This window comes from Lygodium microphyllum, chromosome 19 (assembly GCF_053477565.2).
Source record: "Lygodium microphyllum isolate KBCC chromosome 19, Lygodium_microphyllum_v1.1.10, whole genome shotgun sequence".
Lineage (NCBI taxonomy): Eukaryota > Viridiplantae > Streptophyta > Polypodiopsida > Schizaeales > Lygodiaceae > Lygodium > Lygodium microphyllum.
The window spans coordinates 17,221,301-17,244,764 of NC_141153.1; the positions used below are offsets into that span (position 1 = coordinate 17,221,301).

Here is a 23,464-nt window from a genome sequence, read left to right on the forward strand (position 1 = left end):
CTAAAATTGGAGAGTAGATATCTACAAAAATGTAGTTGGAGGAACAAGAAAGGGATCTTATCATTGTCATACTATAGAAAAAGAATGACATGTGGTAGTGCATACCAAAATTGGCCCAAAAGGGGTTTGGAGATGTGTGGCAAACCACAAGGGGAAACTAGCAATAAAGATGAATAAGAGGAGAGACTTTTAACCTCTCAAGAATGATTTGGTAGTCAAAGTGTACAACACTTGGAAGAAGACTTACACTCACACTCCAGTGTGCATGTGGCTTAGGAGGTTGAGAGGTGCATGGTGAGCTACTCCAAGCAGATAATTGAATATTTTTTTGTGGAAAGTTGTGGCAAAGAAACTTCCTACCAAAGATAAAATTGGAAAGTTTGGGAAGGTGAATACCTACTATGGTGATTGTGCACTACATTATTCTGAGATAAATTGCCAAATCTTTTGGCATTGTAGAGATGCAAGAATAATTTGGAGGGAGATGAAGGAATGGTTTAGAAGAGTATGGTGATTGTGCACTACATTATTCTGAGATAAATTGCCATATCTTTTGGCATTGTAGAGATGCGAGAATAATTTGAAGGGAGATGAAGGAATGGTTTAGAAGAGTAGGGTTAAATGAAACCACCGACATGAGAGGTGCATTGTTAGGAGACATGGGGAAAATGGATGAATAAAGTATCACATAGTTAGAACTGTAGTCACGAAGTCCATTTGGACTACGAGAAATTTAGTGTCCATGGAAAAAGAAAGAAAGTTGCCCTTAATTGATGCATCCAAAGATGCCATTTTGGCCTTCAAGCACTTATATGCTCTAGTAGATAGATGTAGGTAGCACTTATATGCTCTAGGCAGATAGATATAGGGCCAACATTTGTTCATAGTTCATCTATGTAGATGTACATATTATTTAGATACCAATAGAATTGCCGGCGGGATTGTAGCTCGAGTGGTTTGAGGATGTGTACATGGGCGCATGTGGGTGTATACATGACATGGGTGCTTGAGCTCAAACCTTGGGTAGTGGGTAAACATCCAAGGCATCTTTCAAATTTCAAGCCTTTCTCGAAGAAAATAAAACATCTCAACACGCGAAAAAAAAGAAAAGGTACTCGTATTTGGAAATTGGCATGTATGAGCGATGGAAAGTTTGTCTGGAGGCGTTTGAGTGTGAACCCTACCCTACCTTACGGGGCCCGCAAATTCCATGTGCACGAAGCGAAAAGCAGAGGCGGACGAGTGAGAGAAGGACACGTGGAGGAGCATCGGCGTAATAAAATCTAGCGAGAGAAGCGTCACGTGGGGAAGGAGCCCAGGGACGGATACGGCGGGCGCCGGGCGGCATGTTAGCTGTCGAAAGAAGAATTAGATTGCCAAAAGAAGGAATAGATTTACAGGATGTGCGCTGATTAACCGCTCGGGCCTCGGCGAAATTAGTTCTAGGTCAATCTGGAAATTCAGATAGCATGTGACCGGTTAATCATTAAATGTGCTGGATCCATCAGGCCTCATAATCTGTAAATTAGTTTATCATTAACCTTGTAGATTTAGTTAGCATTTCAGCCGTTAAAAATTAATTGGAAAATGTATTTTTAGGATTGATCAAGGCTGTCTGAAAAACGAGAAGCTGGCTTTTTGGGATTTGCGTCATCCATCGGAGAGAGAGAAAGGCACACAGAGCACACAAGAGAGAGACAGAACCAGCAAGGACACACTCTCTCTCCACACACACAGCTCGCTCTACAGACTCCACAGTCTCTCTCTCTCTCTCTCTCTCATGCAAGCTCTAATTCTCCTGGCCATGGCGGAGGAAAAGTACATTCCTGCTAACTTTCCCTAAGTCCCCACCTTGTACATCCTCGTCACTGCCTTCCCCTTCTCCTCCCCCCCTACCATCCTCTCCTTTTCTTTATTTTTGCATCTCCATCTCCATAGCCAACAAGCTTGCTCCTTCCGTCTAATTTCTGCCCTCCCCTGCCTCTCACGTTCCCCTCTAGTACATGCTGCATTTCGTTTCTGCTCCCCTTCATTGGCATGTTTTGCTTCTAATCCTGATCGACAGTGCCTGCCACAGCCGCGCGTTAGAACCGCTCTATCCCAGCTGATAATACTACCTGTCGCGCGAGCTTCCATGGCCCTCACCATACCTCGAATGTATGCAGACACAGTTTCAGGTGATTCTGCCTGTTTTACGTCGCCTGGTCCTGTCATTGCGTTAGTGTTTTGCCCGCCACAAACCCTAGCTTCATTTTTGTGCCATGCAGAGCAGATCTGGAGCTGAAATGCCCTCCGCTATACTCCGCTAGGAACGGGTTTGCAGGAACACCAGCAAGAGATGAAGAGCAGAGCAAGTTCTCAGGTTGCAGTTCGATCGTTAAAGCAACGGCTGCAGTAATTGATTCGAGAAAAGAACCTATTGGAAAGAGAGGCGAAGGAATGGCTTTTGTGTTCAATCCGAGAGAAGGTTGAGTTCTAGGCATTGATGAGGCCACATTCTGGATTTTATAGTGGGAGGCATTCTGAATTTTATAGTGGGAGCTGCACCAGCTTTGAGAGAACAAATGCTTGCATGATAATCATCTATAGAATTTCAGCCCATTTCAGGACCAGGTTTTGCAGCTTTATTAAAGAACCTGTCTGGATGTTTACTCACATGTGAAGCCATGGATGGACTAGTTTTCTTTGTGCGCAAAATGTGTGGAGTGTCTTCATTATACTTGGGAAGATCTTGTTGATAGCATTCTTAAAATGATGGATATGCGGCAGCATAGCGGAGGGGCAATGCCCACAAATTCGCTGCAGTTTAGTCCACAGCCTGTACTCAGCAATGAGAATTTCTTCCTGCTTGATCCTAATCTCAGTAACTCACCTTCAATGGATCTCGGTGGCCTTAACGCTCCCTTCCCTTCACAGCTAACCTCTGACTTCTCTATTTTCATGGAGTCTACCTCTCAGAATACATTTGGGATGAATGCAGGGTCGTCTCTGGATGGTATCCAGGGACAAGTACAAGCTTCAAGCAGCTCGCTTCTTCCAGCTGATGAATGGTCGGGGACTTCCAATTCAGCATTTGGGGTAAGCACACAACATCAGCAGCAGATTCACTTCAGCTCTTCTTCTCCAAGCCAAAGCCAAAGTTCCCTAACCCATGGCCCACTTGCACAGTCTGTACTAATTGAAACCAAGCTGCTTGTCCCTCAAACGTATGAGCCAGGTCTTACAACATCATCCCTTGCAGGCTCAGATGCTTTTGCAACCCAGCAAGCTCAGCATCCCATCAATAAAGGAGGCCAGGGTGTTGTTATGACAGGCAAGGGTAGATTACAGGGAATAATTAAGCAAACCAGTGCGCAAGGCTCTCAGTTGAGCTCTCAAAATCTACAAGGAGGAAATCAGCAAATTATGCTGCAAAGCCAGTTTCAAAGTGGTGACGGAATTTTGGCTCAGCAATCTCATGCTGGAAATGCCATATCCAGCCACATCTTGCAAGAGGCTAGCTTCCAAGGGATTGATGGTAGCAGTCAACAACAAGTACTTGCGATGAACACCCAAAAAACTCCCGGTCAGAGTTCACAAGGCCAACATGCTGCCACACATGTGTCGGCAGTTCAGGGAATTGAAGCTGAAAGTCCTGCAAACAGGTTTTTGAACTCAGACATACTTCATCTGTCGAATCACGGAGACAGTGCTTTAGGCAAACTTGCAATTTCAGGAACGCATTTGGCTCAACAGGCTGAGCAGGGCATGCAGGGCGTGAGAGGCTTGGCATTGCAGCTCCAGGAGAAACTAACAAGACCAATGCAAACCCAACTGGCAAGCCAGTATGTTTCACTGCCTGTGACTAACACATTGACTGCCCAAAATAACTTGTCCAATCCACACACAATCAACTCGTCTAGTCAACCACTCAACTTATCAAGCCAGGAATCATTGTGTCAGAATCGAGCTACACTGGATCAACAGAATGCTTTGCAAGCACAGGTGAGTAATGAGCTATTCTCCTTCACACTAAGCCTCGATCAACACAGTGCTTTGCAAGCACAGATCTGTAATGAGCTGTTCTACCTCGATAAACTTGGGGTCACACCCTACTCTGTTGTGCAGTCCTATGCTACTGCATTTAAGTCACTGCACTTGCATGCAATGTAAGTTGAGTGTGCATGTTCTAAGACTGTTATCTTACTGGGCTTTCTGTTCTTGAAGAAATCACTTGTCTTTGTATGCATGCATTAGCCTGATAGCACTTGATTCCATATATGACCGACTGTTGACCTGAAGAATGTGGCCATATGGAGGATCTACCTGTGCTTCATATTTGCTGGTTTTACATGAGTCTGTCCAGGACCCAAAATTTACAAGTCTACTGCGTGCCAGTTTTTTTTTGGATTTGTGTAAGCCATTGAGTAGAGGCTGTGTGCTAAAGGGACGAGTATAAAACTCAAGTTCTGAAAGCCTAGGGGCTTGGAGACCACTCGAATATAAGATACAGAGCCATTTAAGAAAGTTGACTTTGTAGTTCAACAGTTGTAAGGCTGGTTGTGTTTGTTTCTTCAGAATGGGTTGTGTGCTCTGAAATCTTACCAATTTGTTGAATTTCAGAACCAGTTGTTGTAATGTGAAATGATAAGAATTACAGGAACTTACTGGGGAAGGACATAGCAAAAGGTTGAATCATTGTAGGGGATGTGTATGTTTTTCTTTGGGATTGGTTGCATGTGCTGAAGTCTTACTGATTTATTTTATTTCAGAAGCAATATGGTACCTTTTTTTAAAGTATCTCAATAAGGCTTGTAGGAATACTAAGTGATAAGCAGTCAGAGGTGCATCTTCAAACTTTACTAGAGGGGCACTTAGGGAAAGTTTGAATCATAGTGTGGCATTTCACAGCATTACATATAGTGGGATCTTGAATTCAAGTGGGGCCTAAGCCTGGGCTTATTGTAGTCATTAATGTATTTTATCTCTCTCAACTGCAGTCCGATTGCAAATTTTCCTGAATGCTGTCTTCATAATGTCTTGACAATGTGGTTCTGTTACAGTTTAGCAGCACCTTCAAAGTTCTCTGTTGTCTCAAATTCTCTTAATAGTTGGCTCTGCACTTGTCATACTATAATTTGGAACGGTTGGAAAATTAATGATTTATCAGCAGTATTACTTCTCATAGCCTATAACTTGTCCAGTCCCAGGTTCAGGGGCATGGACAAATGCAATCAGGCAATCAGCCCTCAGCTTTGCCTTCACAGACGTTATACCAAGCCCGGCAGCTACAGACTGGGTCTCAGCAGTTGACCTCACAAAGCAATCAATCAAATTCTTTTCACTCTGTACAATCTGTTTCTAACCAGCTGCAACCGAATCTGCAAGTAAATGGAGCACAGCAGATGGTAGCTCAAATGCAACCAAGGCAAATGAACACATTATTTCAAGCCTTGAAGGCCGGAGGTCAGCAAGTCCTGCAACGGCCTGCTGTGTCCTCTTTAGGCTTTGGCAGTGCTACTGAGGGAAATACAAAAAATCAGATGCCAGGAGCTATAGCTTCTCGTTGTGTCCAGGTTTTAATGCGGTTTATTCAAGAACAACGGAAGAGACCAGTGGTGAGTTTTTCAATACGATTCCTTTTATCAGTAATTGCTACTAATTATTGGTTTCTTTAGCTTGCTTGTTTGTTGTATTGATAGATGATCAGGATTTCTTTGTATAAGATTGGCAGTGGAAAGAAACAAGTCTTGCAGAGTATCCTAGTGGGTCATCTGGACTTCCAGAAGTTCATAATCCCTATAAAAGTAGTACATTAATGGAGACTAAATGAGTGCACTTAGCTTTCATGCTTGTCTTATGAGCTCATGTTTACAGGAGCTGATAAATAGTCTGCAACTAACCAGCTGCAAATGCATCCTCTTAAAGGGGTCTATGTTGATCACGTGTATGCTATTTACAGACTTGCTGCTTGTCTGCATGACCTTCCAAGGAGCTGATAAAGGGAAATAATAGATTGTAGCTTGATGTGAAGCTTCCAGTCCTCTATCTATTCTGTGCTAGAGGGCAGCATCAATAAATCAAGGATTCAAAAGAACTTGTAAAATGCCACCTATGAAGGGCAGCATGACTGCTCATATTGTGGTCATCTAAGTTGTCAGCAAATGTCTCTGCATAGTCCAACCTAGCCTTTTGGCCAAGCCCTTGGTACAATGAGCTTTGGCTTTACTTGTCCAAGGTCCCATTAATCTTGTACCTGGTGGCTGGTCTTATAGATCCATTTGATATTGACTTCCTTTGAGAAGGTCACAAACCAACTCCCAAGCTTGATTTTACTTAATGGTATCAAGCTCCTCTTGCATGCTGAGCTGCCGTTTGTCCTGTGCTAGACCCTCTGGAAGTTGGCTCTCTATCCTTCAGTCCTAAGCATAAGGGCATAGTCCATGTTAAGTGAACCAACATGCCAACGTCATTTCTGGCAATGTTGTTACCTCTAAGGCCTCTGTGAGACCTTCTGTGTGGGGCTGCAGAAGGAAGGAATCCTGTAACCTTAAATGGGTTTCATAAATGGTCACCCCACCACGGCACTCAAATGAGACTATTGAGGAAGCTCACTAGCCTATGGCTCCTCCTGTGCACATCATGAGACTCGGTGCTCTGCATTCTACTAACTTTCCTGTCACATTTGCAGTTGATACTTTTGTTGAAGGAGTTAAGATGGTTGCAGCAGAGGCACCATCTAACGAGGAAGGCACTGGAGCAGAGTTGTCAACTAAGATCATGTCTTTGTTGATGATCGCTCATCATGACTCCATGTTATAGGGGGTCGATATCCTGTTGCACCCAATTCAGATGTGCAATTGGACTTGGCATCCATTGAGACTTTACTGTCACATTTGCAGTTGATACTTTTGTTGAAGGAGTTAAGATGGTTGCAGCAGAGGCACCATCTAACGAGGAAGATACTGGAGCAGAGTTGTCAACTAAGATCATGTCTTTGTTGATGATTGCTCATCATGATTCCATGTTATAGGGGGTCGATATCCTTGGATCTGCTGTTGCACCCAATTCAGATGTGCACTTGGACTTAGCATCCATTGAGCTGGAAATGTCATTCCTTCCATGGCATTTATCTAATTATGGGAGGTGGAAAAGCCTATCTTAGTGGAGTTAAAGGAGGTGATTTGTGGAACATACAAATAAAAGAATAGACGATTTTCGTTGATGTCATGTTTGCAGCTAAAGAGAGACTAGTTCTTGATGTAAGTTAAATACTTTAACTCTGTTTCACTGTCTTGGTGGTGGGGGACTTATCAAAGCATTGCACAAATCAACTAAACATATTCTAAGAGATAATTATGAAATCATTTCAAGTAAGAAATTATTTAAGGATCACTTCTCAACACATTTGAGGATCCTCTAAGAAAGCACTGCAGTGGGAGAAGGTTTCACCAAAAAAAAAAAAAGCAGAGAGAGAAAAAAGGAAAAAACCTCCCTTGTGTTGCTATGTATGTTTGTATGTTTCTATGATCATCTCTTCCCCTACTCTTGTGTGGTTGGAATGCTGCTTAAGCACTGGAGGGCTATTTTGATGCTGATTTTTTGGTGAGTTGTGATGTGGTCATTGAAGTTTCTATAGTGCATACCCTTAAGAAACTCTCAAGGGTCACCTAGATTTGGAAAGTCTAAAGAAAATATTTGGACAAGGAATGTGCCTCTTGGGATTCATTATCAGTACCATGCTCAATTTCTAACAAATGGCCACGGTTTTGTATAGATCAATTAAAACAAATTTTTAAGCACATCAAAAAAGTATTAGTCAGAGGTGCTTATATTGTGTATCTTCTACATTGTTTATGACGTGTGAACAGTAGCTTCAAACCCCCCATGATACAATGTTAAAGTAGCTACTGAATTGATGGAAAATTAGTTGGTTGTTGAGTTTTGCTTAACTACTTTATTTTCATGCCTGTTAGCTTGTTTATATTTTGCCTTGAGGTTTCTTCAGACCATTTCATTTCCATGCAGTGCTCAACGAACTCTTACTTGAAACAGGACAATGACATAGGATTTTGGAGAAACCTTGTTTCGGAGTTTTTTGTCCCGGGAGCAACGAAAAGGTGGTGCTTGTCGAGTTACAACTCATCTCCAATGGGCCGCCATGCACAAGGCCTATTTCCGATGGTAATGTGATTGAGAATTGTCGTTGGGCACATGCTATGTTGGTCAATCAAGTATACAGTGTTCCAATGTCCCTCATAAATAAATCAACAATGCAAAAGATATTCAAGGATTTGGTTCACGCAGTCATGGTTCAGGTGTATACCAGTCTATTTTAACTGAAGCTGTGTCATGGTTCATGTTCCTGGCAAAAGACCATTTATTTTGTTGTCCTTTACTTGTGAGTAGATAATTACTAGTTTTCAGAATGCACAATTCAAGTTCAACTATCTCAAAGATTTCAGGAAGGACAACAAAGCTAGTTTGCTGTCAGGAAGAAATTGTTTTGATTGCCATCTTACTTAGTTTGCTGTCAAGTCATGCTTGTTTGAAGATTTGTTTGCAGTTTGAACGATCATGCTTCATGCTCACAGTGAGGCCCCCCAAACCCCCTCTTTTCCTTTTTGGAGCGCATTTGCTCTGGTGACCAGCTCCTGTATGTGAAACCTGTTGCTTGTGTCTCCTATTTGTTGGTGCCTGCCATTGGGTTTTGGACCATACTCATCCTCTTCTATTTTTTGCCTACCAAACAATGGGGACCCTTGCTGCAGCTTCTCATGTGCTGTTCTCTGCTAATACTGGGCTCAGTTTGATTGGAGCGTATATGTTTGGCTGGACATTTATCTTTTTCCTTCCACAGCTCTTTGCAGCCACACACACACACACACACACAGATTCCATGATTTCAGCAGATGTGGTCCTCCCTGATGTGGCTGCTCCTTGGCTGGATATTGTTTCCTCTGCTCCAATTCTGCAGCCAGCATGATATTTATGTGGTTTTGTAGTAGCCTGACTTGTGCTCGACAGAATTGTGTTATTTTGACAGAATTTTCTTGACAGAATTATGTGTTATTTTGTAGTAGCCTGGTGCTTGACAGAATTTTCTTGGCTGGCCAGAAGGCATGATGTGAGATTTGTATCCTTTCTTTCTGTTTGGATGGCGAGAGAGAGAGAGAGAGAGAGAGAGAGAGAGAGAGAGAGAGAGGCAGTTTCGGGTTCAGTGGCTCGGTTATGTGACAAGCTTAGCTTTTTCAAACATTCTCACCTTCCTGAGTTAACCACTTGATTGTTTTTTGGAGATAGGTTCTGATAACATATCATCATGCTCAATACCTTGAGCTACAGCATCGCTACAAATAAGGGTTAATTCCATATCGCAGCAAAACAAAGGCATGCTTGAAGTGCTGGCCTTAAATGGAGTTTTTCAGTTTTCTGCGCTTCATACTCTCCTTATAGAAGATCAATACATACAATGATGGTGTGTTTCTCATTTGGAACAAGAAAAGATGAAAAGCATGCCTATGAGACTGAAAAGTGAAATAGTGTCCTATAAAAAGAAAACATGTGGATGATCTAGAAGTAGAAAAAGGAAACTCTCCATCAATGAGATGTTTGTCCTCTAAGGAGATGTATCTCTGCATGGCTGAGGCATTTGGGCATTTGTCTCCTGTGGTGCTCAATGAGGGCTCTATTTTGTCTATGGTGTGGATGTCTAGGCCTTTGTCTAGGTGGACGTGGGTGCCTAGACCGGTTGAGTGCCATTGCTCTATCCAAAGGGACACCTACAGAAGATGAGGTCCAATGATGATGTACTCCTATAGGCTGTGTGGTAGTAGTAGTGGTATGTGCCATACTCAGTCGTGTAGCAGTGAAAAGTCAGTGACCGCTCTTTGTCTATGTGAGTCGAGCTGTGGGCACCTCCTACTCCATAGAATAGCTGCTTTGCGCCTTTGGAGCTCCAACAGGAGTAGGAAGAAACCCAAGCATCTCTGATCCTCAAGTTGCATGATTCGTCTCAAGGGTCCAAAACCCTCTTGAAACAGACAGTGGTATTTGCCTTGTATATCATAATATACTGTGCATCGGTAGATGTAGTGTTCCTCTATCTCTTGTTCTCTGCCGCATAGTCGGCATATGTGTTCCTTTGTCTGTATGCCCTACCATTTGCTTGTCTCAATCCTTAGGTGGTGGGATGAGGTGCGGATCTAACCAATAATTGTGCGCAATCCATGAGGCAGCTGTGTATCCATGTAGCTGGGTTGGGTGATGAAACCATCCTTGGATACTTGAAGGAAGTGGTTTTGGTGGTGTGCCATCCTCGTGCCATGGGGGGAGGGGGGTCAAATCCAAGTCTTCTCCGCATCTAATCTCAATATGTCTGCTCTGATCACATGACTGAGCTCTGATCGGCTTAGGTCAAGTGTAGGGAAATCCAGGCTATAGTCAAAGGGGGGTAGTGTGTCAATCTGCAGCCCATATAAACTCATCCATGTACTCATTTGAGCATACTAATAATGTCTGTCACCATTTGTTGCTACCTGTTTAGAAGAGGCCAAGGCTAGCTGTGGGTATCTATCTTGGGGGAGCTCCCATAGTCTATGTATGAAAGTTGTTGCTTGGACCAAGGCCTCAACCACCATGGAAGATGCTCCCAACTTAGCTATGATAATCTCATGTGGGGTTCTCTTCGCTCGTATCATACGTGAGATCATCATGACCAGTGGTCTTTACCATATGCTCCCACCTGTCATAGTATTCCTTCTCTAGTCCATCTTGGTCTCCCAAAGGCTGTCTCCTCGTGTGGAAGAGACTCCGACCCCAAATAGCTGTCCCATATAGGAGCGTGGGTGTAGCTAGGGTGTCAAACGCCCACAGTTTGGTGTGCGGTTCATGAAACTGTATGTGATCGCATTGCCTCTCTAATGCACCTAAGACTGCATATGCTTTTGCCAAACGAGCCTCTGAGGTCTCTCTCCAAGAGAACTGTGGTGCCTTCAATGTGACCCCCAAATAAACATGCTGCTTGAGAGTCTAGGCATGGCAGCGCTCTTGACAATCATGGAAACTGGAGATGTTTCTACTCTAACTAAGCAGGGCTTTAGGGTTGCATGTGCTGTCCTAGTGAGTTTGCAGACTTCCAGCTTTGTGCCATACACACATTTTTTTTTGGTAATATCCAGTGCCACACACACACACACACACACACACACACAGAGAGAGAGAGAGAGAGAGAGAGAGAGAGAGAGAGGTGTTACAAAAAAAAAGGAGAGAAGGCGCCTGCATAAATAGGCAGACATATGTCTGCATACACAGGTGGCACGACTTCATAAATGGGCAGATTGATGTCTGCATAAACAAAGCCTGTCTCAGGCTATATAGCAATCGGTGCAGGACTTACTCCCAGAGACACATGCAGACAGGTGCCTAGACCCAGCAGTTCACTGACAGAGTCTGCCTGGGGTTCTGGGGCGCAGTGGGCGGGAAGGAGCTTGATCATGGTCCAAACCATGATTCAATGCTGATCTCTTTGGTCTTGATGATGATCCTTTTAATCTCAATGATTGATCTCGGCAGTTGTTAAAAGAACTTCATGAACGTGATCATTGCTTCATCGGTCCTAATAGTCTTCTTCAGTTTGACGGTTCACCATTTCTTGCCAATCCCCATGGATGCATAGTAGCAGGGGATTGCCGTTCCACACCCTTGGGAATGGGGGAATGCGTTCCACCTTGTAAAAAAGGCTAGGGAATAGGAGAACATGAAGGGGGAAGGTCCAACAAGGGAAAAGGCTAGGGGAACATGAAGAACGCAAAGGAAAATGTCCACCAAAGGGGAATGTGGGACTTCATTGTTAATTGTTGGGAAAGAGGAAAAAATCTGACATGTGTTGGATGTCCATACACCATTCCTTTTACCCCCTCATAGTCATATGCATGGACCAAATTTTGCACTTAAATAGGTACACAAAAACAACAGCAACACACACACACACACACAGAGCTTGTGCCACATTCAGCTATCTTGACACTTCTGGACTCTTTCATCGAGTTGGATCTTAGATTATCATTTATTTTGGGTGATTTATGGAGTAGACTATCATGTTTTGCAAATTGTACATGTTTCTTTGGAAGAGCTTTTGTAAGATATATATGAATGAACAAATCTAGATGTATATGCACCATGTATATGGCAGAAGTTGTTCCCCCTCATGTTCCCTTGCTATTATGCATGGATGTCCTTCAAATACAAGCAAAAAAACATGTAAAAGATTCTGTGTTTTGGTGTCAGGGGCTTTGGAAAAGTGAGGGTTCTGCTATAATGGCTGCATTTTGTAGGCAGCCTGATGTAGAAGGTTCTTTGGGGTCAGAGAGAGTGACATAACACTTGAAATGCTGCCTTTGCTGTTCGCCCAGCAGTATGAGAAGATCTCCTCTTTGTAGCAGCTCTGATTCCTCTCCTTTGTTCCCTATTGAACCAACCTGAGAAGAAACATATCTGCCCTGATAAGAAAGAAGACTCCCTTTTTTATCTTGCTAAGGAATCCATGACATTTTTCTAGTATGGTTAACTCTTAAATACTTGGCAATGTGTCTTTTACTGCAGTTTTCATTTAGGTACAGAGCATAATTTGCTGAGCTTATAGTCACAAGAAATGGCCATTTCCTAGCCAAAAATGTGGAAGCTTTGGTTCTTGAGGGTCATACCATGTCCATTTCCATTTTTCCATTTCCTAATCTCCATTCAGAATTTCACCCGTCGCTTTTACTCTTTTGGTGGTTGCTTAGCCTTTTCCTTGAAGTTTTTCTCGCTATCTGTTTTAAATCAGATTACTTACTCCTCAAACGTTTGCATATATCCGGATATTTCTGTATGATTGACCATTTCTTATTCCTGGATTTGAGTTGGTGCCATTGCCTACATGAATGAGTATCCTAATCATGGCATTTCTGGGAATTGGCTTCTGTGTTTCATGCCTCTATTGCATATGTAGTCATTTTGCATCATATCTACAGGGGATGGGATCTTGGGATGCTGGAATGTTTTCCTGGACCATTCTGGGTTTACGCATGCCCCAGACAAGGTGGTCTGTCCCTTTGGTCTGAGGGTGATGGTCCTAGGGTCAGAATACTTGTCAGGGGGTGGATCTGATTATTTTTGGCCTATTTCTAATCCATTGTTGGCCTGTTTTTCACGTTTCTCACATTCAGGCTCTCTAACCTTGTGCAAGCAACCAGTAGCTTGGTTTGCAGTTAAAGAAAAAATAAACTAAGAAAGGAGAAGATAAGGAAAACTTAATTCAGACTGACTTAGTTACTTAATGGACTTCTAAATATCTGCAAGTAAGCCCAGAGAACTTCAGAAGGGTGTCCAAAAAGGTAGTGATGAGTGGTGCAGTAGGTAGCAGATGTGCCCATGGCCACAATATCTAATCTTTTGCTGCCCTGACTTACATGATGAACAGCCACAGATGGATTTGGAGAAAGATGGGTGACTCTAAAGCGAAGAGTGTGGCTATAACTAGCACAGTGACCAACAGCTAATAGATCATTCTTAAACCTTGCCTGTTGCAGTGGCTCCTCCAGTACTGGATGCTAGCCCTTTGCCTTCAGATGACATACTTGCTGAAAATTATGTTGTTTAACAATAGTTGAGCACACCCAAATGAATTATGAATTGGATGCATTGTTTCATAAGTTGCAGGTCCATTATACAAATGAGGAGCTTGGTTGGGGCATGTGTCCTTTTTTGGCAATATTTTAGCCTTATCAAGTAGCATTTATATTGGCTGGTGGTTCTTACAAGGTTTCTATATCATTGCTGGTACAGGATTACTGGTTTTGCAACCTCTGTGGCATCCAACCAGGCCGAGGGTTTGGTAAGCACATCTTTCTGGTTTTGCTTTTTCTTCAAAATGGAAAGGAAAAACGAATTGTGAAGGGGGTGGGGGGTTTTGTGTTGGAAAAAACTTCTCTTATGTCTTGTTGCTGTAGGAGAATGTGCTAATCTGTTTTTAAGGAGCTATCGTTAATGCTTAGAAGATGGTGAAAAATTGGGGCGGTGGAATGCTCTCAATTTAGTGCTTGTTAACTAATTTTAAAACTGTTGGCACACTGCCACGCTTTTTTTTTATAGTGGGGGTTTGTTTGTTTGTTTGGGTGCAGGGTAATTATATTAATCACAAAAGAGAGATCCTAAAAAAGGATCTGTTGTCCTGGCTATGTCCACCAGATTTTGGGTACACTGTCATATTCTCTCTCTCTCTCTCTCTCTCTTTCTCTCTCTCTCTCTACACACACACACACACCCCCACCCACCCCAAAGCCCTTAGAGAGGGCTGCCTGGAGTGCAGGGGTATGTATGGGAGTCTGCATACAGGAGCTGCACGAGACATGAGGGAAGCACTCGAGGATGAGGAGTAGCAGCAGTATTGATCAGACAGAAATCGCAGGATAGAGTTAGCATCATGGTACGGGATCCCAGGCACGGTACATGTGGGTCAGGGTGGAGATCTCACAAGATTGTCAGTTGTAGATTGCTGTTTGCCACTACCCCCTGAGGGGATTGAGGTATGCCACTCAGGAGCCCAAGCAACAGGAGAGGGAGGGAGATGGAGTAGCAGATGGAGAGTTCCCTTCACAGATCTATCAGCGGAGATCCTACGTTACTCTAAGCTAGGCGAGATTCTCTTAGTAAGGGATTTCAATACCATGACACCAAGCAATGCGACACATATGACTTGACGATCCAACATGACTACAGCTGGCACTGGAGGAGATAGAACTTGATATGGCAATACCTAGTACCTACTAGAGCCAGGGACATACTATCATCATGTTATCTATAACGGGATGAGGAAGTAGCCCAGATCTGTGGCAGTTACTGCTTCCAGACCATCGGCTCCAACACAGTGGACTGTGTGCTCAATTCCATTGAGGCAATGGAGTTAGTCAGATCCTTTACCATCCCCTTGCTTGATCAACACAGATCACAGCCACTTGTCCCGGAAGATATCCTCCTCCCTACTTCTATGGGACCTAGCCACTGCCTGTAGGCAGCCCACTACTGTCTACTTCATGCATGAGCCATTGGACACATAGCTACCATATATATGTTGGGCTTTCACAGCGATAGCACACTGCCCATCTAGGGATACTCACCTTGCAACTTGCTTCCATCCTATGTTTCGCTGGCCTCTAGAGCTTCCCACACTCCACATGCTCTAGTAGCTCTGCACGGCATGGGACCATACCCCAGAACCGATGGTATGATGATGATTGTAGGGAGCTATATAAGCACATTTAGACCCAAAGGGAACTAAGATTTATCATCAAGCAAGATGCTGGGAGATGAGAACTTTGACTCGCCATAAACGGGGGGGCATATGAGGAGGCACAATAGTGGGACATGTACCACCTATTCATGAGTTGAGATGCAACTGCAGCCAGGCGTAGACTGTGGGAGCCACATTGACCTACACTTGTTATGGACCTGGAGATATGGTACTCATATGCTGAGAGGTGGTATGATGTACCACACCAGCCACCAATCCTTATCCATGATAGCTCCGCCCTACCACATCCACCTTCTTCATACAAGATATGGTTAAGAGAGTGATAGTGTTTGCAGTATGAACGATCAATTTACCACATAAGTAAACAGGGTGTGCATTTCATTTATGCTATAGACACCATGGTTCCTTTCCTTTTCTTTATGTTTAATAAGACCTTGGCGGAAGGCCTTCTAGATGAGTGGAGCTTGCACAATATTGTGCCTCGACACAAATCTAGAAATCCCCTAGATCTGGGTAATTATAAGACCATCATGGTAGGCTACACACTGTCTAAGATCTATGGAGCAGTGCTAAAGGTAGAGCTTAGTGAATATGGAAAGAGAGGGGGTTTGAGAGTAGCAAGATAGGGTGGATTGAGACGAGGTTTTTCTACACTTGACCATGGATCTTCACCCTGAGAACCATGGTTGAGTAGATGAAAATGAAGAAGAAGAAGCTCTACTGTTGCTTTGTGGATTTCTGTAAAGCTTTCGACATAGTTCCATGGGATAGATTGCTACAAACGTTGTAGATACTAGAGATCCCATTAGACATGATTTAGGTATTTATGCATTGTATGAGAGAGCGACTGGTTGAAGGAGATGCTGAGGAGGGCTATTGGGTGAGGCTCTAGTACCATAGGACTCAGGAGTGAACGAGGGACGTCCCCTCTCCCACACTCTTTGGTCTTTGCATTGATGAGATAGAGGACCACATTACACGAGGAGGAGGAGATGGATTGGATATAGTCTCCATTTTGCTTTATGTTGTTGACATTGTCTTGGTCTTTGAGTCATAGGAGGATCTACAACGACATCTCCATGTTCTTTGGGATTTCCATACATAGCATTGATTGACAAATGAATATTGGAAAAACCAAGATTTTGACCTTTCACACATTGGTCCTAGTGAGGAGAAGGTCAATCTTCACCCTAGGAGTTGGACAAGTGGAGGTAGTGGACTCATATGTCCACTTGGGAGTCACATTTATTGCATTGGCAGGGAGATTCACCATGGCGTAGGCAGCCAGGGATCACTTACACAAGGTAATGCTACATTGACCCTGCTAGAACGACAGTGTTACTAGGCATAGTTCTAGGAGCCTCGCATAGGAAAGGCTCTATTTGATATATTGGTCACACTAGCCATGATGTATGGTGTACCGATTTGGACCCTTGGCTTGGCTACATGTGTATGGATATAGATTGAGAGACCGGAAGTCATCATGTTGTTGTGTATGATTCATAGTGAGCCATCAATATCACATTAGACCATTAGAGTTGAGTTTGCTGCATGCCCCATGATGCTAGTGGCTCTTTTTTAGACCATTTGTTTTATCTGCAAAGTGCGTGCCATGTATCCGAACAAACTATCTAGGAGAGCATTTGAGGCCTCCCAATAGCTGGCTAGGTAGGACATGAGACCGCATGGTCACACAAGTCAAATGGTGACTCATAGGAGATGGGATTGACATGGAAACCCAATCCCTCCTCTGCCCCCGAGAGTACAATCTAGACTCCCCCCAATACACCTCCTTAGAGAGGAACATCATCATGTGACAAGATCTCTATCAGCCACACATACAACACATAGATCCCATCTTGGTAGGCCCCTCCCACAAAGATGTCTTGCTACAAAGACTGCTTGATGAGGACCACAATAGATGGTTTTATCGTGAGACGTGGCTACTTGGATGTCTACATGGCACATGAGATATGGGTAACCATTGGCCAGCTTAGGGTTTCGTCTCATTAGCTTGAGATCGAGGCAGGGAGAGCAACTCATATTCCTTGAGTTGGGCAGATATGTTGACTATGTCGGGACGAGATAGAGAGCGAGGAGCACTATGTATGTAGATGAAAAGCCTATAGTATGGTATGAACTAGATACCCCCCACACTCTTCAAGCAGGACACCTCTCTCAGATCAATTGTGGAGTCACTAGACTAGTGCCGCTTAGTGGTTGAGATTTAGAGGCTTTGCACGTCATTACTACAGGATGGTACTACATAGAGGGGAGGAAGGTAGTCAACTCATTGCTTTCTTCCAGACATTGACCACACACACAATACCTACACAGAGTGGTAATTGTCTAGAGAGTCAAGGAGATTAGAGCAGCACATCGACCATGGAGGTGAGATACCAGACTTAAAGGTCACGTTGGGTGTAGAGTCCCTTAATCTTTGTGTGTATAAACTCACAGGTGTGAACACACCCTTATTTGTACCCTAACATATAAATACACTTTATTCTTTGTATACTGTCACTAACTGGTACATTCATCTTGGGATTCTCTCACTCTCACTCTCAAGACTGCTCTTGCTCCATTTTTGGCTTGCACTTCATTGCACACTCACCCCCAACTAATTGGTATCAGAGTTGTGGAAAGAATGTGTGTGCTTCCCGAGAACAGAGCGAGCCAGTGCTGCGTGCGGGAAGGAGTCAAGCCATTCACCTTTCAGCCAGTCAATGGGCAGCAGGCGTTTCTCTTGACTAGTCAACTAGTCAATTTCGTCAGTTGCACTTCTTTAAGCCAGTGTGGGCAGCAGGCCAGCTGGTGATGATTATTTTGACCAAATTGGTCCGGCGCAGGCAGTCAGCGTGACCAGGCGTGAGGCGACAGCCCATTCTCAGCTATCGTGACTCAACAGGCACGGAGAACAGGTGTGATAGGCCAGCGACGACGTGACTCAACAGGCAGGTCAGCAGGTGACCACCCAGGCCTGACAGGCCAGGCGTGAGGCAGATCAATGGGCGCCATGCTTCGGCAGCTCCTTTTCATCAAATTAATTTTTTTTTTTCCTGCAGTCTATTCCCCTTCTCATTAATGGGGATTCACATGCATAAGCATAGCTCCCAGATTTGTGCATGTTTATGCCCAACAATTTGGGGGTTTTCCCAGATTTGATGCTGGCCATGCATAACAGTGACATTGGACCCAGAAATTGCAGAAATTGTGCACATTGGTCTTGAAAATTTTGGAGCTTTTCATGTATCAATGAAATTTGCTTAGGTGAGGCGCATTTACTGACATTGGTGCATTGGTCTTGAAAATTTTGGAGCTTTTCATGTATCAATGAAATTCGCTCAGGTGAGGCGAATTTACTGACATTGGTGCACATTAGGACTCCAGAAATTTGGGGTTTTTGCAAAATTTTGGTAAATTTACATGTTTTATGCTTTCGGGAACACATATTGATGCAATTGGGGCAGACTGGTTAGTGAAATTTTGGGGCTTTTGCTGAAATTTGTGAAATTTTGGCAAAATTGATGTGTGAAATGCACATTGGGGACCTTGCTGAAGCAATCTTGGTGCTGTAAGCAGTGAAATTCGAGCTTATTATCTCCCACTTGTGAGATTTTGAAGAAATTGTAGAGAATTCTGGTGTTTCTGTGTATCAGAAATGCTTTTGGGCACATATGTATGCAGTACATATGTTTGGCAGCTCCCATTGAATTGATATATTGTTGAATATTCATGGTGCAGTAGTCTTAGTGATCACTTGCAGATTTGGGATTATTGCAAATGTATTTTTGGTGATATTGCTGAAGTGGGAGTCACTTTGCAGTGGCGTATGCATGGATTACATACTGAAATCTCAATTATGTTGTTGAAAGTCATTCCTTCTACTGCTGTACAAAAACTTGGATCAAATCTTGCTCTTATCTCCTAAAAATTTGGGCTGAAATTAGCTGAATATTCAACCTAGTATTTACTGTCATAAAATATAGCATTGGTATTTGGCACTTTGCTGAATAATGGCCACCAATGCCTCTAGTAATAGTGACACTAAATCCCTTCTTGAAATCAAGAGGTTTGATGGCATTGGCTTTGACTTGTGGAAGGACAGGATGCAAGGCATTTTGTTTCTCAAGGATTGTGATGATACTCTCTTGGAAATCAAGCTTGCAGCCATGACAAATGAGGATTGGGCTAGACTTAACAACAAGGCCATTGCATATATTAAAATGGTTGTATCTGATGATGTACTTACAGACATTAAGTGTCTTGATACGGTTTATGCCATATGGAAAAGTTGATGAACACTTATGAAAATACAACTCCAGTAAATCAAGTGCATCTCATGCGCAAGCTTGTGAACATGGAGTTGGATGAGTCTAAGCCAACATTGGAGCATTTGAGTGCTTTCACAGGGATTTTGAGTCGGTTGTTGCAGGACTTTGGGTTGCAGCCCTTGGCTATTTTCTTGTTGATGACTTGGCCTAATAGCTAGGAGTCTTTGGTTGTTTCACCAAGCAACAACCTTGCTTTAACCTTTGATGGTAGTGGGTGTAAAGGGCATAAAAAGCCTGATTGTTGGTACTACAAGAAAGAGCAAGAAAGAAAGAAATAGCAAGGAAAGAAAAAGTAGGATGACTAGAAAGATGATGACAGCTCTCCCTCAAAAGAAGTTGCAAAGGCAAATGTTGCATCTAGTGTGGTCATTGAAGAGCTCTTTGACACTGGAGCCTCATGCAATGATGTAGATGTTATGGCAGCAGCAGGTGATATGCACATTACTAAAGGGAGGTGATTGATGCCTTAGAAGGTGGTGGTATTTAACACTACATCATAGTGGGTTAGGATATCAACACCTAAATTCACATATGGACAGGATGAGCTAGGATGTAGATTCCTATACATACATGGGAGTATTATTTACAGGTCTTGCTTTCTTTGTGAGAGAGACATCAGACACTAGACTAACTAGAGGATACACAACACTAGGTGGGTTGGAGAGGATGTGTTCACACGTTGAGTTTTGGGATCCTTGTAGTAAGTTGTGGCTCCTTGATACATTGGTTATGTTCATAATTCTTTATGGAGTGCAAGTATGGGGGCCTAGTCTTAATCACCACAGTTGGTTAGGTCGCACTCATGATGGATGGAGAGATGGAGTGGTCACTTGTTTCCATGATCTTTAGGCTGATTAGACGTAAGGTCTCGGTCCCACATGAGATCACTAGAGCTAAGATAGTGGCCACACCGATTGTAGTAGAGATGCTCACCCAATTAGTCATATATATAGATATGTGCATGGCTAGCTCTAGAGTCTTCTTGATAGCTTGCTAGAGAGGGTGACATTGCCTATTGGTATGCATAGATGTTAGACTAGTTTGAGCTACATGGCTTTAGTATGTACAGACTACCCCCCCTTCCAGTATTCCCTTGATGCACCATCTCTTACTTTGAGCCGCTCAAAGATTGGCTAGATTATCAGGATGGATCTCACTCAGTTGGACATTAAGAGGACATGGCTAGCACTAGTACAAGATTTAGCATGAATATGGCTTTCTACAAAGAGGATCTTCCACATACTATAGATGATGGATTTATTGTCTGCCCAAGATATATGGACACTCACCTCTTACATGTGATCAAATGTGCTATTGGTCAGTTGTGTATCTCCTCACACTAGTTAGAGATAGAGACTGGCAGATATAGAACCGTGCCAGTAGAGGAACTAGCTATGTCAATTTGAGTCAGAGACAGAGGAGCACTATATGTGCTACTACCTAGCATACTATGAGATCCGAGGTCAATTTCACTGCTTGTTTAGAGATGGCTTTGGCCCACTTGCCAGAGTCATGGATTTCACTAACTAGTGGTGTTGTTGCCTTTTCCTCCTTGAGATACAGTGACTTCGAGAGACCTTCTTAGGAGTAAAGTAGCTATAGGACATTGAGACCTTGCCTATAGGCAGCTTATAGGTTTCTTCAAGAGGGAGACCCAGGAGGCTTCAGTACAATCGCAACCCCAGCCATCTACACATAGACGAGGGATAATGATTGATTGAGTTGTCTAGCTGAGCCGATCTAGGCATCCTAGACCTAGACACAAACATCGGCGACACCTCCATAGGTAGAAACAAGAGATCATCACTCGGGGCTAGAGCTATGTCCTCTACACCTCCATAAGATTGTATCGGTTAGAGCTCTTTATTTGTTAGTTAGCTTATAGCTTTATTGTGCTACTCATTACACATTTCATTTATTGTTCTCTTCAAACAGTTGTATCGTCATATAGATGATTGTAACTAGTGGTCTCATAGGTCACTTTGGCCTTTTGCAAACATTAATTTATCATTTCATCTCATTTCATTTCTCTTTAGTAGCTTGGAACTACAGTGGAGCTCCCCATAATGTGGGGGAATTTGAGGACACTTTAATAGGAATAGACATAGTTTTTTAGTTAGAGATGCATTAGGGGCTCCATACTACACTCCCATGGGTGACAAGTTATAAAGGGAAGTCAGCATACATGAAGGAGACATGCACAAACCAAAGTAGCAAGAGGTTAGGAGAAGTGGTAGTGCTTTTTAGAGAGGAACTCCAATAGATGATCTAGGTGGTTTGTAGAGATAAGCAGGCTAGATATATGTGGGTGAGAGTACAGGGTGAGGAGCGCACTTTGTACATCGCCATATGCTATTTCCTCCCATGACATCTCACTATGCCCCATAGAAGGGGCAATCACCATATGTAGATTTGGATGAGGATATTTGGAAGTTTTTGAGAGAGAGAGAGATGCCATGCTACTAGGAGACCTTAATGCTTGGACAACCTCCCATGAGGTATCTTTCTTTGACACATTTGAGGAGATATTGGAGGAGCAAGATGTGGGAGAGTTATGTATGGAGAGGACCTCTCAGGACATGGGAGAAGTAACAAAGTACGGGAGATACCTTGTGGAGATGGGTATGGCTCATGGACTAGCCATCCTTCATGGCCTATCTAGATACCCCTTACTAGGTTCCTTCACAAGTTATACGCATTGGCATAGCGCTAGCGGGGTAGATTATGTACTTGCTCCACTAACCCTTACACCCTATGTCCAAGATCTCTCAATCTCACCACGTCTCCTCGGAGTAGCAATAGATCATGCTTGAATTCACATTCCCTTGAGTGTACACTGTAACCTACTCTTTGCTTCCTTCCTCTCCCTCTTTCAAAGTGTTACTTCACTCTTAATTTTCTCTAATTTCTGCTAAAGCATCTGTGTACGTTGTAAGAGCATCAAGCTACCATAGTTCACATGCCCTATGCGAGCATCCCATTACTCTGCCTGTAATATAGCAGGAGTAAGAGTGGACGCTAAGTGCGTTGACTGATCAACTGAAAGAGTATCCAGCTCAGATAACCCATGACATAGAGTGCCAGTCAAGACGAAAGTCATGTGTTCCTTATCTTTCACCATACATTTGTCATTATGAAAGGTGACCTGCCATCCACATCGAGCCAAAGAAGAAATAGAGAGCAAATTCTTCTTTATACCTGGCACAAACAAAGCATCCTGTAGGCGGAGAATAGAGCCATCAATGGCTGTGAGCACAATTTTCCCAATACCTGTAACTGGGTATGATGCATTGTTGGCACATTGTGCAAACTTTTCAACGGGAGTGGCACCAAACAGAAGCAAATAAATCCTTGTGAGATGTGATGTGTGTAGAAGCACCACTATAAAAAAACCAAGTGACTGCATCCTTAGTAGAGCTGAATGCTCTATCAGCCCAAGAAGAGTCATAACTGCATGTATAAAAGTAATAGTCCCTGACTGCAACAAAGGACGTTGACTCAGTAGCAGTGGAAGGAGCATCAGAAAGAGACATCCCTGATTCCCTTTTCTTCTCCTTGGCTATGCGCTTTCTACACTCAGTGATGTAGTGGCCTGGCTTCTTGCAATAATGGCATTTGCCCTTCTTGGCTTGTATGCCTCTTTGTTTTTTATTCCCCTGTGAAGTGCGTGAAGTCCTAGAGCTCTGCAGAGCATTTTTTAGTTGGCTCCCGTTGCCCTTCTATCATGCCATAAAAGCTTGCTCAGAGGCTATGACATCCATACCACTATTTCTTCTTGTTTGCTCCTCCTCTAGAAGCAAACTGACTAGCTGAAGAAAAGTAATCGCGGCTGTGGGGCAATCCCCATGGTGAGGTTTAG

General features: G+C 43.3%; 1 protein-coding gene across 3 annotated transcripts in view; it reads left to right on the forward strand.

The window, feature by feature from the left end:
• Positions 1-1,646: 1,646 nt before the first annotated feature.
• The window catches only part of LOC148019608 (uncharacterized), a 111,188-nt gene continuing 89,370 nt past the window's right edge, over positions 1,647-23,464 (forward strand). The window contains exons 1-5 of one of the 3 annotated variants that reach the window (XM_087699715.1): positions 1,648-2,177; positions 2,268-3,984; positions 5,184-5,597; positions 8,035-8,163; positions 13,807-13,855. In XM_087699715.1, coding sequence (XP_087555841.1) covers positions 2,752-3,984; positions 5,184-5,597; positions 8,035-8,163; positions 13,807-13,855 — 1,825 coding nt within the window. In that variant the 5' untranslated portion in view covers positions 1,648-2,177; positions 2,268-2,751. Of the gene's footprint in view, positions 3,985-5,183; positions 5,598-8,034; positions 8,164-13,806; positions 13,856-23,464 lie in introns of all 3 variants that reach the window. The other 2 variants (XM_087699716.1, XM_087699717.1) reach the window with 2 other exon arrangements.